At 45.0% G+C, this 18,735-nt stretch overlaps 1 protein-coding gene across 2 annotated transcripts in view; it reads right to left on the reverse strand.

Annotated features, from left to right (window-relative positions):
• Positions 1 to 11,686, reverse strand: part of LOC135903094 (PDZ domain-containing protein 8-like) — a 36,575-nt gene extending 24,889 nt beyond the window's left edge. Inside the window, exons 1-11 of one of the 2 annotated variants that reach the window (XM_065433484.2) lie at positions 11,434 to 11,686; positions 10,852 to 10,970; positions 9,687 to 9,765; positions 8,718 to 8,810; positions 7,374 to 7,550; positions 6,672 to 6,752; positions 5,708 to 5,912; positions 4,235 to 4,344; positions 3,984 to 4,070; positions 3,386 to 3,468; positions 1,553 to 1,628 (exon numbers count right to left, since the gene is read on the reverse strand). In XM_065433484.2, the coding sequence (XP_065289556.2) occupies positions 1,553 to 1,628; positions 3,386 to 3,468; positions 3,984 to 4,070; positions 4,235 to 4,344; positions 5,708 to 5,912; positions 6,672 to 6,752; positions 7,374 to 7,550; positions 8,718 to 8,810; positions 9,687 to 9,765; positions 10,852 to 10,970; positions 11,434 to 11,592 (1,269 nt within the window). In that variant the 5' untranslated portion in view covers positions 11,593 to 11,686. The remainder of the gene's footprint in view (positions 1 to 1,552; positions 1,629 to 3,385; positions 3,469 to 3,983; positions 4,071 to 4,234; positions 4,345 to 5,707; positions 5,913 to 6,671; positions 6,753 to 7,373; positions 7,551 to 8,717; positions 8,811 to 9,686; positions 9,766 to 10,851; positions 10,971 to 11,433) is intronic. The other variant, XM_065433479.2, reaches the window with a different exon arrangement.
• Between the last annotated feature and the right edge of the window lie 7,049 nt (positions 11,687 to 18,735).

Genomic DNA, 18,735 nt, shown 5'->3' on the forward strand with positions numbered 1-18,735 from the left:
AGACTCACCCTACGCCGTCACGTTCGAACAACCACTGTGTTAACGAGCAACCTGGCGTTAACATTAGTGTGTAAGCATACGCAGAAAAGAGGTTCTCGAAAGACATGTTAGGCTTCAGTTTAGGGTCGAAACCGTACAGCGTCAGACTGCGACAGAGAAAATAAACTTTAACTGAGTAACGGAAGGTGGCGCCAAGAAAGCACAATCACAAGAGACAAGCGCGTGCAGACACCTTCGTTGTGATAGCCGTGTTCTGCACATGCGCTCTTTGTTTCATGTGTACCCGGCATATTTAGTGGCCCATGCCAGTGAATAAACAGTGTGAGTTAAGTCTTGCTCTTCGCACACTTCCTTGTGATCGCGCGCTACTTTCCGTTGCAAGTATGCTAAAGACACTAGGACAAAAAAAAGAATCGCCTAACTGTGTCTGTGCGCTTATGTTCTATGTATTCCCCCTGTTTCTTGGTGTTGTTTCAAGACATAGGATGACCATCTTCATTTGGGTTGAGTGCAGGAGATCAGCTGTGCTTAGAGGCTCCTAATTTACGAGCTATTGGCACGATTCCCCTCCCCCCCCCCCATATGTGTGCTTGTAGCTTTCCGCAAAAAAAAAAAGAACCAATAACAAAAGAAAGAAAAAAGAAGTTTGCACCTATCACTTAACGTCGCACCTTAGTCACCCATCCTTCTTCCTTTTCGGGACATGGGAATCTGGTTCTTGACCACATCCACGTTACGGGTTCGCGAAGTGTTCGAATTGGCTTTCTCTCTTACCACACAAGCGTAAACACTCCCGGAAGCATCAATTACCGGCGACTTGCAGCTTAGAACACTGTAGAAAGCTGCATTGCGTCTACTCGGCCACTTATTACGTCATCATGCGCAAACGATAGCACAGAGAGATTTGGAAACTGCTCCCGTGCTAGATTGCAGTCGGATCTTGCATCGAGTACTTGTACTTCAGTATTGATCATTGATATGCTGGTAAAGAAAGTTAAAGTTATGGTGTTTTTACGTGCGAAAACCACGATCTGATAATGAGGGACGCCGTAGCGAGGCACTTCGGAAATTCGGACACCCTGGGGTTCTTTAACTTGCCTTTAAATCTAAGCACACGGGTGTTACCGCATTTCGTCCCCATCGAAATGCATCCGCTGTGGCTGGGATTCGATCTCGCAACCTCGTGCTTAGCAACCCAAACCCACAACCACTATACAACCACGGCGGGTGATAAAGAAAACGATCTTCGTAGGTGATTTTCTGATAGGTCACTGGGAACTGTAAAACTAAAGTGTTAATGCAATCTGTCGTACCCGGTAGCGCACGACATTGAGCAACACTGAACAGGGATGCAAAAGAAGACTCTTGTGCAGAATTTGTAGGCTGTCAGGCATGGTCTCTTTTTCATCACCTGGTTAGCATGCCTGTCGTCAAATACTTTGCTCTCTCTTTTGGCGGCGCTTATTTGTACTTGGCTGACTGGTTCGTTGGGGCTTACGGTTATCGGACAAAGATAAAATTAACACCTTTTGAAATTGATTTGAGAACATACCTTCTGAGCTTGGGGCTGCTGTTCCAGTTGCTTGTGCCATTTGAATTCCGACTTTCTTTCCACTTTCATCGTGACTCTGCGTTCGTAAAAGCAACGTTATGTTACATCATCAGCATCATCATCATCATCATCATCATCATCATCATCATCATCATCATCATCATCATCATCATCATCATCGTCATCATCATCATCATCATATCATCACCATCATTATTATTATTACAGTACTAATGATGATGATGGTATAGGAGAACTTTCTGCTTATAAAACAGATTTCTTGTGTAACCGCTCGCAATTTGTGGTTTAAAAAAACGCTTTCTAACACAGTCGCAGTAACATCCGGAGTCCTTCAAGGGTCATGTTCTCGGACCATTGGTTTTCTTAAAAATTAATATTAAATTATGGGGCTTTACGTGCGAAGACCACTCTCTGATTATGAGGCACGCCGTAGTGGAGGACTCCGGAAATTTTGAACACCTGGGGTTCTTTAACGTGCACCTAAATCTAAGCACACGGGTGTTCTCGCATTGCTTTTCTTACTCTACATTAACGATATCACAGCTAACATCAATTGCAATATAAAACTATTCGCGGACGACTGCGTTATATACAGAGAAATTAATCATTACAATGATCATATCAAATTAAATGATTCTCCAGCTGACATAGCTAATTGATGCTCTAAATGACAAATGGAAATAAATAAACAAAAGTAACCAGGAAACTGTAACCAGGAAACTGTAACTGTAACCAGGAAAACGGTATCATCAACCTTTATTTACGCAATTAACGACACTCCACTTAATAAAGGTGAAGAACACAAATATCTAGGCGTTACATTGACCTCTGAGCTCAAATGGGACAAATATATCAGTAATATAATCTCAAAGGCGTTGCGCAAACTATTTTTCTTAAAAAGAACCCTGGCGCTAGCAACCAAGTCAACGAAGCTGCTAGCCTACACATCATTTGTAAGGCCTGTTCTCTAACACGCTAGCACAGTCTGGTTTCCGCATACACTGACTAACTTAACCAAACTAGAATCAATACACAGGAAAGCTGTGAGGTTCATCAATAACAAATAGAAACGTACAGACTCGCCAACAAATTTTTTAACCCAGTCCGGTTTGTGAACGCTATCGACAAGAGCGAAACACGCTTGCTTAAAATTGTTTCAACTAATAAAAAATAACTAAAGGATAGATACCGCCGGATATCTTTCATTTTGCAACGCTCGAGCTACACGTAATAAGCATGTGCACACATTGGCAGAATACGTGTGTAAAAATGACACGTTTAAGCATTCTTTCTTCTCGCTCCCAATAGCAGAATGGAACCAACTTGATGCTACTATCACCAACATTGAATCATTATCTGAATTTATCTCACAAATAGAAAAAAAAAACAACTGTGTGTGTATAAGAGTACCTATGCATGCATGGACACCGGCACGGATTGCTTTATTCGTTAGGAAATTTTAATAGACCTTGTGCTGTCGTCATTCTCCTTAGCCATTTCTTGCAATGGCTCTTGTATTTTTTAAATTCACCTTTCTTTCTTTTTCTACTATTGAGTTTGATCTTAACATGGTACTACTTGCATAGTATGTATAGCATGCACTGCTTATGTCGTTTTTTTTTGTATGACCTATACTTTGTTTTCCTTGCACTGTGCAGATGAATTATTGTACTGCCCAACTGCCACGCTCTCGAAGGAGAGCAGCAGTATTGAAAATAAATAAATAAATAAATAAATAAATAAATAAATAAATAAATAAATAAATAAATACCAAAACGCGGAAAAACGCGCGTGCCTCTATTTGTTTCTTACTTATCACCGTGTTTGGCCAAGAGTTTGTAGGCTTGCTTAATGTCGGTCACATCCGTGCCTTTGATCGACACCACGAGGTCTCCCTAAAAGAAAGATATAAGGGGCATTTCAGAAAACTATTCCGCCCTTGTAAAGCTATCTCTGATAAAGGTTCTCAAATATTACTTGAGAGTTGCCAGGATCATAGGCATATAAAAATCGAGGGCGCATCAAGCACAAGCGCCGATAAGTGAGCTTTGCTCAGAGCCTCCCGTTAAAGTTAAGTTAGCAAAAGTAAATCAGACGTTTCGGTTAACTGGTTTTCTAGAATTCGTGCCGTTGATCTCCAACAACAACAACAACAACAACAACAACAACAACAACAACAACAACAACAACAACAACAACAACAACAACAACAACAACAACAACAACAACAACAACAACAACAACAACAACAACAACAACAACAACAACAACAACAACAACAACAACAACAACAACAACAACAACAACAACAACAACAACAACAACAACAACAACAACAACAACAACAACAGGAGCCGCATAAGCAATCTACAACAACCGAGTACAGCTAAAAATACTGCTACATTGTTACCTCGACAAGTCCACCAGCTGCAAAGGGAGAGTTCGGCGCTATGGTGTCCACGACGACACATTCCCGAAACCTTCCTTCTATTAATTTCTGTCAAAGGAAGAAACGAAACACGCGTTTGTTATGTGTGCTTGATTTACTCCAATTTATTTTATTCGCATTGTTTACTTATTTCATTTCAATCATGACAGTCTGAAGTAGGAAGACATTACTCCTACTAAGTCTCGCAGCGGTCGCTGTTCCCCTGAGCTTACCTCCTTAAGTTCGACTCCAGTGGCGTGTCCTCTTTCCTTGTTTATCTCGAGGTCGATGGGTATCCAAGACGTGCCGACAATGTTGTCCACGTTGATCCATTGCGAGTCCTCTGGGTACGAAATCAGCTGATTTTCAAGAGCAGGCGCGTGGTTCATCTTTTATTTCAGTGAAGAAATCGAGGGTGGCGAGAAAAAAGAAGCATTGTTAAGCACCGCTTGATTAGCCTCGTAACCATAGCAATTTCACAAAGAGAGAAAAATTGCCCAAATGTAAAGCACTGGAATAAAACATTTTTTTTCCTATCCTTCATAGAGCTATAATACTGCTGGTGTGAGCACGATTTCGCAAACAGCAGGGAGTGCAAAGGAGTACTGACAGAAAAAAAAAAGTCTTGTTTTTGGGTGTTGATCGGATAGCGGTCGACCAAGTAATTGCACTATGGAGCCCCTATTACTCGAAAACACAACGAATAATTACGTTACCTTCTATAACACAACATGTTCAAAACGCGCATCAAGTACCGGGTGCTGCATATTTCGCTTAAATTGTTTGAGAAAAAGATTGTGCTCTTACCGCTGCACTATTCTTGCTGAAATTTTGCAGACGTATGAACGACGTATGACGTCGTTCAGTGTAACACTTGCTCCAGTGAATTGTTTATTTTTTTTTTAAAGTGACAATTTGCCTTCGCTTACGGGATGCGAGCTGCTGTCGCGATGACGCAAGCATGAACTTGTGTCGCCGCCTACCGGCAGCTACAGAAAGCAGCCGGTCAAGGGGGGTTACCACGTGTTGCCCGCTCCTGGGCGACACGCGGTAGATAATTTAGCTACATTGATTAATTACTCTTCTACAATGCCAAGAATGCCACTTAATTTTACTGTGAGAGGAAGCGAGATAAACCACACAGGGCGAACGGAGACGCCGCCTTTCACGTTCCCGCTCTGACGCTCGCCGCGATGTCATGAGGTTTTGACGGTGTCATTCGTGCAGTTAATTTTTTTATTGATAATGATTTATTGCACCGTACTCTAGAACAACCTAAGAGGGAACTGAGCAAGTTGCATGAACATTTAACGCTCTACAAAGCCCAAAATGAGAAAAAGATAATAAAGAAATTAAAATCCACGACAAAATAACGACGTACGGGCGCGGTACGTCGTGATTGGCACGAAATTAAAGAAATAAAAAAAGATCGTCATTTTCTGCTTTAATAATCAACATATTATTGCGAAATTACCGAAAACAATGTTTTGGAACAACATTTTTTACACTTATTTAGTGTTTCTTTTTAGTGTCTCTTAAACGAGTGTTTCCAAATGATAAACGAGAAGCGTGTAATCAGCTTGTGTAAACAGGCACGAATGATTGTTATAGCTTAGTTTCTGTTTCAAACAAACGCGACTGGGTTGTCTATTTCTGTTGTCATTTTTTTCACACAATAATTTTCCGTGAAGAAAGGTCCTCCTCACCAATGGAGACCATGCAGTACAGCTGGAAGGATCCCTCGCAGAGTACGAGCCTCGAGCACTCGACCACGGTGACCTCGAGCTTGCCGCTGTGACTGATCTTTTCCTGGAGCGGCGGCGCGATACGCAACTCCGGCAGCAAGATGAACGGCTTGATGCGTATCTTGTAGCTGGGGATCGTGTGCTTGTTGCGCAGCGTTCGTTTGATCTGTGGAATCCGCAGCGGTAAAAGAAGAAAACTTTTATTCGCAATCTATTATCGTGCACAACGCGAAGCTACACAACACAGCACAACACTACGCAACACAACAGAACGCTACTCTAGGCTACACTAAACTACACTTCACAACACTAGACTAGACTACACGATGTTGCACTACACAACGCAACGCAATGCAACACTACACTACACTATACTACACTACACTACTCAACGCAGCACAACACAACACAACACTACGCAACACAACAGAACGCTACTCTAGGCTACACTAAACTACACTTCACAACACTAGACTAGACTACACTATGCTGCACTACACAACGCAACGCAATGCAATACTACACTACACTACTCAACGCAGCACAACACAACACGGCACAGCACAACACTACGCAACACAACAGAAGGCTAAACTAGACTGCACTAGACTACACTATGCTACACTACACAACACTAGATTAAAGCGCAATACGCTACACTACACAATGCAACACAATGCAACACTACACTACACTACACTATACTACACTACACTACTCAACACAAACCAACACAACGCAACACTCCACTACTCTACACACGCCAACTTGCGCTAGTACTGTTTACAAGAACAGGCGCCCTCCAATGGCGATCTTGCGACGTAATAATTAGCGAAGGCAGTCGGCCAATGGCTAACACAGCATTTACGAGTGAAAAATTCGTGAACTCGGCTCGTTCCTTACGAATGAGTTTGTGAACACGCACCGTTGAGGTGATGATGTTAGCGATTTGTGGGAAGCTCTGGCCCTGGAGCGAGGATTCCACAGAGATCACGATTTTTGGTTCCTGTCGGAGAGTCAGAATTAGGGTTGTAGGTCGACGCCATTTCCCAATGTTAATGCTAGAGCATCGCAGAACCACGGTAACGATGATGCGGCATAGAGCCAAAGAATAATAAAAGGCGGGATGTGATGGCAGCATACAGTAAAAAAATCAGCGAGGAACCACAATGTGCGAAGTGGTACCCCCCTCCTTAACATCTCCCGTGCACTTCTTAAGCATGCATGGCCTGAATGCGATTATGTTGTTCGAGTATCCCGCATTATCCTTAAAAGAGTTGCGTTTAGATTGACATATTAAAGCACTACGCTTTGATTTCTAAACGCGTTTTCTTTACATGTCGAGCCATTACCATTATAACATTAGCTCGTCTGTAAAACAAAAATTTAACCGTTTCCTTTTTTGTAATGAATAAACTTGATGTGATACGAACATAAATTTGACATTACCAAATTTATAAACTTCTTGTGTAGCTCTTTGCGCATTATCTCTGACAGCGGGAACAGAGTAAATGAAAAGTCCTACGTTACATCGGTAATGTTTTCACGTCGCGGTCAGTCGAGTGCATATTTCTGGATGATCTTTCGACTGAGAGCGTCTCGCCTCGCGGTCCGCGGCATTATTCACCTCGTAAAAGGCGAACGACCAGTGCGTGTAGGGCTTCCTGGAGAACTGCAGGCGGCTCTTGGCCGAGAAGTGGTTCACCTTGACCGCCAGCGAAGCCACGCCGCCGATGATGAGCTCGGCGTCCACGGCGAGAGTCACGCCGCCGGCGTAGTCCAGGCTGATGAAGATGTCCACCTCCTGCGAGCGAAACGAAAGGGGGGTTTTCGCTCAAGACCACGACCATTATCGCGTAGGTGGTTACGTATAGCGCTGGCTGTCGGGAAAGACTGCGGCAAAAAAAAAAAATACCATACGACAATGATTGTAAAGGTAACGATGCGTCCGCACTAGCGAAAAAAAAAACAAAACAAAACATGGAAACCACGCGCAGCATGTAACGCGAAATAATACGTGCGCCGCTACAGCAGTAGAGCGGAAAGATTTTCCTGCTGCCGAGGGAATGGGTCTCGGAAGCATTTTTTGTGGTGTGCCACTCGCCGCCAGTCGGGAAGAGCAGTGGTTACCGGCCGATTCATTCACGTAGCCAAACGCCGCGAGGAAGAATTCCCGCCTCTATCAGAGCTCGCTGATGTCAGTCGCAGTGATCACAGATGAGAACGAATCGACTGCTTGCCGCGGCGGCAAAGATGCCCGCATGCGTAACTATGCCTATATATATATGCTGCCGCATTCTACCGATGTTACACACGTTTTTCCCCGCAAGTGTGGACGCACCTTAAGCGATAGCCGAACGCTTCCGCAAGGCTGTTCGCCTTATTAAAGGAATGGTGCGCTTCAAGGCGCACATTTGTTGCAGCGAGGGCATTTAGGAAGCGTTGGTTGTTCCTCTGCGTGCTTCACGCAGACGACATAGGCATTGGCTACACATGTAAGTCGATTCATCATATGTCTTATCTCCAGCGGCTCTAGCGCCGGCATGGAAGGAGACTGCCATCCTCATCTGTCGCCACCATGCCTCTCTCTATTTAAGTATTTGAATTTTGGGTGACGAACGCACCTCTCCACTCAGTTGCGCGAGATCACGCGCACTTTTTTTTTTTTTGCGGTGTCTCCTCTTAATCGGTAGGGAAAGTCTGACAACCAGCGACCACCGACCACCTCGAAAACGGGCGAAATGACCAAATAAGGCTGCTCACGTCAAAACTGCAAGCTGGACTTGATCGACGATGACTGAATTACCGTCTGTCATGGCTCTCACGTCGGGACACAATTAGGCCCTTACACAAATGCTTTTAAGATAGGTGTGGTTAAGACCGGCATGCAAGTACTGTACACAAAAAGACGATAGCTTTCAGCATGTGCCGATTATCAGTAACAAACCCGCTGGCTAACTTAGCTTCTTACCTCGAGCGTTTTCCAAGTGTCGTGGAGAATAACGTCGTCGACGGATATCTTCGTGAACGTAATGAAATCAGTGTTGAGGTCAAACTCGCGTAGCTGCAGAAATAAATGTGCCGGAATTCCGACGGTAAGTTTTGTAACTGTGCCAAGGAGTATGGTTATGTTTCTGTTATTAAAAAGGAAAGAGCGATGTGCTTAGGATATGTCGTCTTATAACAAGCATAAAAAAAGAAAGAAGAAACGGTTTTGAGAAAAGCTGAGACTGAACTATTAAGGAAGGAAAGGTGTTCAGCTCATGCAAATTTAATTTTTTGACGAGGGCTCCTGACGCCCTTGATGCATTCTTTCCGCAAGCAAATTTTACAGTTTCATAAAGAGCGAAAAAAGAAAGAAAGAGAAAAGCACTTGACGTGATAGCGCTTCGTTAGGTCGTTAGGTCGGGCGCTAAAATGAAGTGTTGTACGTTGTATAGAACGCGTCAACATACGTATCTGTACTCGACGTATTTTTTCGTTGAATCACCAATAAACGAAGAAGTGTTCAAAAAAAGTGTGAATGTTCACTAGCGCACTACGGCACCGTTATGCGAAACATAATTTGCTTTCTACACCTAAAAGGCCTAACGCAAGTTCAACGTTGAAGAAGTTGTCGTGCGCAGCACACTAACACTACTGTCTGCTTTCAAGCATAACGCTATATTAAGTCGAACTCGCCGCGCCGCTTCACAGTTCCCGATAACCAGCATGTATGATAGAGAAACACATAAAGCAATATAGATGGCGACGGAGACGCCAAGGCTGCAAATGATGCACTCATTTGCTATGGCTTGCAGAGCCCTTCTGAATATTTTTGTTTATATACAACTAGATAATTTTGTCCCGAAGCAACTCAAACTGGATGAAGTTGAGTAAGTAGAGCTACATTCAGAGCATGGGAGCGACCGATAACCATTCGTTTGATTGGCGAACTCACTTGGATTCTCTCGAATATCCTTCCGGTCGCACCCCGTTGTGCGTCCTGGAGACCTTTGCTGATGGCGCTCAGGAGCAACCTGAAAAACGAAAAAGAAAATCACGATGCATGGTAATTAGAGAATGAGATGGGCGTAATGAGAACTAGATGCGCGTAATGAGGCTTATTTGCGCTATGGGAAATTGCATGCCACTGGGCTTGTTATTCTGGTTAGATGTAGTGGCATATGATTAGTGATAGATCAATGGCGTCGGTAGTTCGCCTTCGGAAATTAGGCAGCAAACAGCTGTTTCTACTGAGTTAGTTCGTTTTTTTAACGTGGTGACGTGCTTGCATGATGTGAGTTGCACGCTCGAAAGTACATTTCACTCTGACCTCTTCTCGAATTTGGTCCCAATGCGTGAAAAGCGAGATTACTGCTGTAAACATAACCCTGCCGTTCGCAAATCTGCCGTGCGTAGGGCTCTAGCTAGCACAGATACGAAGGTTTGGTGAAAGTACCAAGACTCTAGCGTATCCTTTTTGAGTTTCTTTCCTGCCTGTTCAGATAAATATCGAAGCACGTACACGGTAATATACCTAAGGTAGACAGATAGAGCTCACCGCCAGCAAGAAAGCTATCTTTTCACTATGCAAGGAAATTCGCAGCTGTATTAAGTATGGACAGTTTCAAGATTTTGCATGCACATCTTAATTGCGTGCTGGCGATGCTGGCTTAGCGGTGGCTTAGTGGCTATGGCGCTGCGCTGCTTAGCACGAGGTCACGGGTTCGAGCCCCGCACACGGCAACCGCATTTAGATGGAGGGGCGAAAAGCAAAAACGCTCACGTACCTTGCATTGGGGGTGCACATTAAGGAGGCGGACTTGTTCAAAAATAATTCGGAGTTCCACCACTACAGAGTGCCGTACAATCAGATCGTGCTGTTGGCACGGTAGGCCGCTTTTTCACGCCGAGGCAGAATCAGGTGGACGGGGTTTAAGTGATCACTCTGCTTCCTGCTCGTTGCTTATTCGCCTAATCTAGCTAAAACGATGAAGCTAAAATTGACGACCTTCAGGGGCATCGGAAGTGACAGTTATTTTTTTCTGGAACCAAATCTTGTTTTTTTTTTATCAAACGAAAGAGAATGTCTGCGCTTGGCGGGGCCCCCCTGGTCGCGTTACCTGCGCAAGAAGATGCTGTCCTTCCACTCCCGGAACAAGAACTGCGCCAAGAGGTTGGCGACGATGAGGAAGCCTCGCTGCTTGCTCCAGTTTCCGGGTTGCACCAGCCTCAGCAGCTTCTGCGCCGTGGAGAGTGACACGTTGGCACTAAATTACGGAACGCGAACGTGTTATGTTGCCAAAATCCAATTTGCCGAGATAGACAGTTCCAGGCCTTCTTTTTTGCAAGATGAAGTGTCAGAACACCGGGCATACTGTTCATCCGAGTGTCTAGAATGCGACACGGGAGCCAGTATATGGGCAGTATTGCGCAATTCTATGCATAGACTAAGCGAAACAAACACCTTTGCACGTATTCGAAGTTGCAAGAGGCAGCCTAACGGTAACGAGTACATAATCACGGACAAACATGAGCTTTGGGCAACGCAGTTCAGTAACATCAGCTGGGTGCACATTGTGGCATGAGCTCGTAACGCAGACGTTTAAGTCGAATATAACGTCCACTGTGCAGTGTCTGTCAAAAGTATACCGTTCTCTAATGTGCCAAACTGTCTGTTAATACGAATTCATGGGCGAGCTCACCTGGGGCAAGTGAATCGGAAGGAACTTGGCGAAAGGCTTGGTGCGTGGCCTAAGTGGAAGCTTCACCACCTTGTAGAAGCCAAACAGCTCCAAGAGCAACAGGAAGAAGGCGCCGACGGCAAATCCCGCAACACCCATCATGAAGGACCAGACTCGCATGGCGTGGACTTGTCGCTTGACGCAGGAGAACGACAAAACGCCAGGCAGGTTCGGTGGTCTCGTGCTTCTTCTCTGGCTTCTTCATTTCTCGAGGCTCGTGTGCGCGTTTCCCGCGCGTGTTTCTTTCTCGTCCTTAGCATGCGGCGAATATCTTGCTCTATGCTTACCGTCGTTACGTTCCGTTGCGGCTGTCCTTCGTGATCATGCAGTGTTTTCATTTCCTCACTTTCCTGATTTGTTTGTTTTCCCTTTGATCTGAAGAGCAACCAGGAGCCGTTCACTTTTCTTTGGAAGTTGAATGTTGATGGTCATTCGTTCACAAACAGCACGTACCCACTAGGGAGATTGGCGGCAGATAACGAAACGAAATAACTTGCAACAAATATTCCAATTTGGCGAAAGTTGGCAGCGCGATTCCTCCTCTTTGTTCATTTTAATCCTGCCTAGCGATTCGAGGCGGGCTACTTTAAAGCGAAGCAGGAGAGAGCAAGCCACATTCGATTAATGAAATCGACCTTCTACCATGCAGGGACCACAGTATGGTTCCATAATGAAAGCCCATATGAACCTACGCTGTCATAAATTTTATAATTTAACGAAAAAAAGTAGAACATAACTCGCCTCCCCAGCGAAACTACTCCCAAACTACAGTTTTGAACCAACAACGAAACATGCACAGCGTAAAGACTCTAGAAGGCAGTACTTCATGTGACCATTTCTTCGGTACTATATGTAATCTATTGCTGGCACTCAGTAAGGTCAGCTGGGCGCCTCACGGATTGAAATGAGTTGTTTTTGTTACACTTGGTACTTTCTCTCAATGAAAATACGTCACAAAAAAGAATTTTTTATGGAACAGTGCCTTCGCTCTCAACAATGCGTCCTTGGTACACATCCCTGCTTCCCCTGGCACACAATCCGCGTCCAATCTAAGGCAGAATATTGATACCTGCATTTGATACATGCAAGTTATAACTCAGCATTCTCGAATTCACGCAGTTGCGAAAACGCGTTGTGCATTTCTGGGCTACGGAGCATATATTACGTCAAGAAGGTCAGTATACACACACGACATTAATAGGGGATTTTTTTTTCTGACCAGGTAGCATCGGAAACAAGTTACTCTTCTTAGCACGGGTTCCTTGATGTATCTTGTACACGGGCAAGTCCTTATGCAGGGTTGGTACACATGCGTTATCTTGTGCCCGGGTTTTGCAGTTGGGACAGGTATCGTGACCCATGACACACCTCCTAATCAGAGGTCGTGACGGAGAGGGGCAGCTATCCAAGCCCCAATCTTCCTCGGAGAAACATCACCCTTGTGAGGAGGGAACTGTTGGGAGGCTGAAGAAGGAAATGGGTTTCGAGTACACAAAACGTGAAAGCGAAAAGTTGTCATCCACCTGCGGGTACCGAGAAGCTATAGAGAGAGAAAAAAAAAAAACATGCGGGTTTCTCTTGAGAGCTTCGCAGTTTCAAAAAAAAAAATGCCTGAAATTCATTTAGAGTCCAGCACCCTTTCGGAGGCGATCGCTTTACCATCTGAGATAACCAGGAGGCTAGCAGTTGGCAACGTAAAGCCGAATCGATCGACAGCTCGGAGCACGGGAGCCCTGTGCAGGCATAACAAAAGTTAAGTTGGATTTCAGCATTTGACTCACGAATTTTCGGGTGACCCGGATGACAATATTCTCTTTCGCAAAACTTTAACCTTGCAAATCTATATGGAACTGACTTTCTTATACAGTAATCACCAGGGGTGAGCACCAAGTTTCTCCCGCTGACTAAGTAAATAAGCGATAGAGAACGAGAAGTCAATATTCGACTACCTGAGGTTTGGGTTTGTGTCTCTTTGCGTGGGGAACTCTGTTATAGCGTCCTCACATCTCTTTCACTGCGCGAGTCTGAGAGGTCTAGCGGCAATATCAGTCGCAAGGGCCAGAGCGTCTTTCATTTTAGGAGCAGAGGCAAATCGCCTTTCTTTTGAGGTGTCAGACACCGCTCACCGAGATAGACGTCTTCTAATTAGTCGTCCGCTCTGCCAAACTTCAGGAGCTCACAGCGCTCCTCCACTCTTAAAATAAATGAGAGGAGATAAAGAAAGTGGATACTTTACTCTTACAGAACGAAGTTTTACTGTGTTTTTCGTTACTTTATTTCTGTAGAAGCAATCACTGCGGCTCAAGCAATCTCCTTAGAACTTTGCAGCATCGTGGTAAGGTATCTTGACTACCACTTCTCACTTCAAGAACGAATTTAAATATAAGGCGCGCAGATCATTAAGCTTTACCCTATGATTGGCTAAAAAAAAGAGCAATGACAAGAATGTAGTTGAGCAGTTTCTCTTCCAAGCGCGTTTGCTGACGTAACGATTGCACGTTCATAAGACGTACAGGGCCATATTTTCCAAGGTTTCATTGATGTTTCGTTCTGTTTGCGTCCTTGGTTATTGGTTCGGACATGACTAGTACGCCAACACGCCGCCGTTATCTCTGAGAGGGGTCACTCGGTGCGCTAAGTGATAAGAAAAGTAGAATAGAAAATGAAATGGGACGTTACAAGAGGACCCGTATTTTGTAACGCTCCATTTCAATTTCCATTCTTTTCACCGTTCGCCTTTGTCTGGTGGAACGCCATGCCTAAATTATTACCAGTATCACCCACTTATTGCGATGGGTTGTAAGCAAAGAACAGAATCGATTAAGAATATTCATTGTACATCGTATAATACGGCCCCTGCGTTGCTTGAAGCACTCCTGTAGAACACGTCTTGATGCGCGGCTAAACGTAGCAGTTCTGGACTATTCGAGAAGCAAAATGTTACCTGCAATATGATCGTGAGGCTAAATTTGTGCGGCATAGTTTAATATGAACAGAACTAAATAATACATATGATTCAAATAAATCTGAGCACATACAAAGTACATGCATATACTTGCCCTGCGGGAGTGATCCTCGCCGCTTTTTCTCGGCAGGTTGCTTCAAGGCAAACTTGATAATGCTCTACAGAGTTAAAGCACGAAAGACGGGGACGACCAGGACAGACACTAACTTCGAACTAAATACAACTGAACTAAACAGCGTGGCGCCAGATCACTTTCGTCAAAAGGAATTAGCGTCCCTAGGTCTCCAACCTGCACACGCCGTGCTGCAGTATATAGTGTTGAGTTGTGCATGATGGGATGATGCTCTCGTTCCCTCTTTTTTTTAACGCGTAAGCATTCGTTGGCGAGTTCCTCAGTACCGTCACGCGAAAAGTGTAATACCTTGTACCTGCACTAAAAATGCGCAATCTGCAAAGTTAAGACTTTTAATCATCATAATAGTATAAATGTAGATGATTGGTAGCTTTATAAGCGATCAGGAATAGCTTAAATGAAAAAATACAATAAAAAGATCAGTCTCATAGAGATACATAGGGATCTTTAGAAAATTCGAAGCTTATATTACGTAGGTGTGGGTAACTGAAATTTGGGAGTCGGTCAACTTAAGTTTGGGGGTGGGTCAACTTGAATTTTGGGGAAGTGCCCAACTTAAATTTGGGGGTATGTTTACGCATAGTTAGACAACTCCAGTGGTGTTTCTGATTCATATTATGGTTTGTTTCTTAGCCGTTTCTTGGCGATTCCCGTGCGCTCACGCTGTTTCGATTAATAATATTTAGTTGAATGTTAGCTCTTTTCCTTGAATGTCTTGGTCATACCGACTTCCCTTTCCCCTCAACTGATCGTAAAATATCGCAGCCCATTCCCAAGGCTCGCTTAAACTTGATCAGTACGCCGAGTCTAGCTAGCACTGCGGATTTGCCAGGGAATTATAAGAAGGAGGAAGGGGGCGCCGTCTACTAAATGGTGTCCCAACTATGATGCACCAAGAGTTAAAAATGTGCAAGTGCCACGGAGCTGGACAGAACCAAGGTAATGCTGTTTGTCGTCGCTTAGAAATACACAGATTATTTCTTGCATTATGCCTAGGTACATAATTATTCTTAATTAATCGACTTCTCAAGTATTATAGTTAGATTAAAAGTGTAAATGAAAAAATTGTGGAGCAACATGAAAAACTTCCGAAACAATTTTTTGTTACTCATTACGCGCTACACAAAAGTGTGTTTCCGAGCGTGAAAGAAGCCTGCGAATACACGCAAAATTGCCGCGCGACTGGCCGCTCGAGGCTCGAGGTCTGGGCCTCTGACTAGTGAACCCGGTGCAACATCGCCCGCGAGAGAGCCGCAGCTGGAAGCGAATCACTCGAGGATTGAACTAATGGCGTTTTTCACTGGTCGATCTGGAGCAGCCGCCTGAATCCTCGAGCGAGCACTCGGCTTTCACCAATCCGAGTCTGCCAGTGGAGCGCACGAACGCTCCGCGGGAGATCACACAGGAAGTCTGCGTGCACGTGACACAAACCGGTTCCGCAAACTATGCCCAACACAATGTTGTGCGTACCGACCGGGTACCGATTTCGCTTGAAGACGGAAGTGACGCCATGTGACGCGTTCTATTTCCGCCCGAATCCGCGTCTCGGCGGCGGAGCAAGTGAGAGCGATCCGGCTCGGAGCGAGTTGATCCGAAACGACCAGTGGAACGCGCGAACCCGCTCCAGATCGACCAGTGAAATTCGGATTCGTTGCCGCGGAGCAAAAAATCCTGCTCCGAATCGACCAGTGAAAAACGCCATAAGATTGCGTGTCATGCGAGTTCGACCGTCTTGACATTAGTGTTCGCTGTGTCAAAAATGGATGCGGGAAAGAAGTCCGAGTCTCCGTTTGCCAAGCGAATGACGTCAAAGTTGTAGAGCCCCACTCGTGGGACGAGCACCGCTCTCTTATCAAACCTGTGGTGATAAGGGCAGCGCCGGCCACATAGTGGGCGCATGCGCACAGCGCGCCGGCCCACACTATAGCGTGCTACGCATAAGCTCGCTCATGCCAGGCGTCCAGGGCTCAGTTAGGGCTGTCCGTCCCGTCGTGGATTGCGGGTGCTGCTTAAATAATGTGGTTTTACGTGCCAAAACCACTTTCTGATTACGAGGCACGCCGTAGTGGAGGACTCCGGAAATTTGGACCACCTGTGGTTCTTTAACGTGCACCTTTAACGTGCACCGTGCACCTAGTACACGTGTGTTTCGCCCCTATCGAAATGCGCCCGCCGTGGCCGGGATTCGATCCCGCGACCTCGTGCTCAGCAGCCCAACACCATAGCCACTGAGCAACCATGGCGGGTTGCGGATGCTGCGGTCATCGATTGCGATCAACGAGGAGCCTGCGTTTTTGGGCCAAGAAGGCGTGAGTTTGTTTCTTCTTTCTGTATACTGTCTGTGCAGCGTTTTTCTAGAGTTCTCTTTGCTGAACCCTCGAGCAGCTGCGGATATTGTTTTGCTTCTTCTGAAAATGGGTTCACCTCAACAAGAGCGCGCTTCTTGAGACTGCCATGCTTGTTTGTCAAGTACGGTCACTTGGCTACTTCTTCGCCAGGCAGAGTACTTTCAAAAGTATGTTTTGAGCTTTGGAATGAGCAGATACCGAGTCGAGACGCAGTGCCGGAGAAAACAAACAAACAAAAGAACAAGTAATATAAGGGATGGCCGAAATGTGACACCTTTTACAGAGACCTCTTCCCTTATTTAAGCGAAAAAACCCTTCAATCTTGCTAACGCCGCGAAATCCTTGGAATGCGACAGTGAATTCTCTAGGATTCCTTTACACTTTCTTCCCAAAGGAGCACCAGGGTGAGATGAGGGTCTTCTGCCACACACCTACGTCACGGTTACCACCGAAATATTTAAAGCAAAAGCTTTTAAGAGCCAGAAAGATTCACTCACTTCGTATGCATCACGGATACAAGTTTGTGCTTGCGAGTCTGCTTGGCTTTACTTCGCACTTTGTGCTTTTGGAGCTTGCAGAAAACGGAATGATAATCGGAGATATAAATTTATGACAATAACGTATGATTTACTGCCAGAACGGATGACTCCGAGCGTTTCACTAGCAGAAGGAAGGTTTGCTGTTTACATTTTGTTCAAATTTACACTTATGCGAAGCGCTTTTTGCTCCTGTGAAGATAATCACCTCTTGGCGCAATGCATCAATAAACGGGAAGCGGAGATGGGCAAGACAGTGTTTACGAAGCTCTCTGCTACAACCCTGAAGTGCAAGCCACAGGCTGTCCCCAGCCGAGAAAATTGACAACGTTGTTGCGGTCTCGTCTCAGCGTCGGGAGGACGTGTTTCTTGCCGTGCTCTGTGATCCTGCGTAGCCAAAGGATTGCGGCGGCATGCGTGCGTGCTGCAGCTGTGGAAAAGATGCACGCGTTTTGGGAGAAATACCATCCTTTATTGTACGCATCCGTACATATAAGACGTTAGTTTTCCCACGAGAGTTGGATACACCATGCGGAACGGCTTTATGCGATGTTAGTGGTGATAGTTTCTCTTGAGTAAAATATCACCCGCAGCCGGTTAGACTGCACTGCCAACCAAACATTTCGTGCCCGGACAATGCACAGATTGATAGGAATCATTACAGCAGTATATAGAAAATAAATTTTAATTGAACTAACACGAAGTAAGCCAAGTTACTAGCATGCGGAGAAATGTCATAACTGGCACTATGTGAAGCAGGAGAAGCCGATACAAATTTGTTGCAAAAGCATGCAAGTGCCACATTTCATCAATATATTCCCCTCTTGCAAATTTCTCAAAAAATGTTTTTACAGCTCAGCTCTAACAGGTAGATAAAAACACTCTTACAACTTTAACACACACTGGTGCCACTATTCAACAATAGAATAAACGTTGAAACTCACTCATTGAACAAGCACTATGCTCAATTGGGAGCGACTAAGGAACTTATGGCAAGCGTGATCTCGTGTGTGGCCATCAGCTTGATACCACACAGATAAAATGAAAAAGCAAAAACTATATGGCAAACATCGTAGCAGCACACAGGCAAAACAGAACGCAAGAACAAATTTCTTTCTTGGATATTAGGTACAGCACCACTACGTGCTGTTTTTTTCAGATGGATCGCTTTTTTTCTGCGAACTCTTGAGTAGTGTCCAATCTTCCCGCAGGAATAGCATCGCTGATAGCACGCAGGACGGCGAATGAAGCTGGCGTTGTGCGCTGCGGATGCACAGCGAT

Source organism: Dermacentor albipictus, chromosome 3, assembly GCF_038994185.2.
Source record: "Dermacentor albipictus isolate Rhodes 1998 colony chromosome 3, USDA_Dalb.pri_finalv2, whole genome shotgun sequence".
NCBI lineage: Eukaryota > Metazoa > Arthropoda > Arachnida > Ixodida > Ixodidae > Dermacentor > Dermacentor albipictus.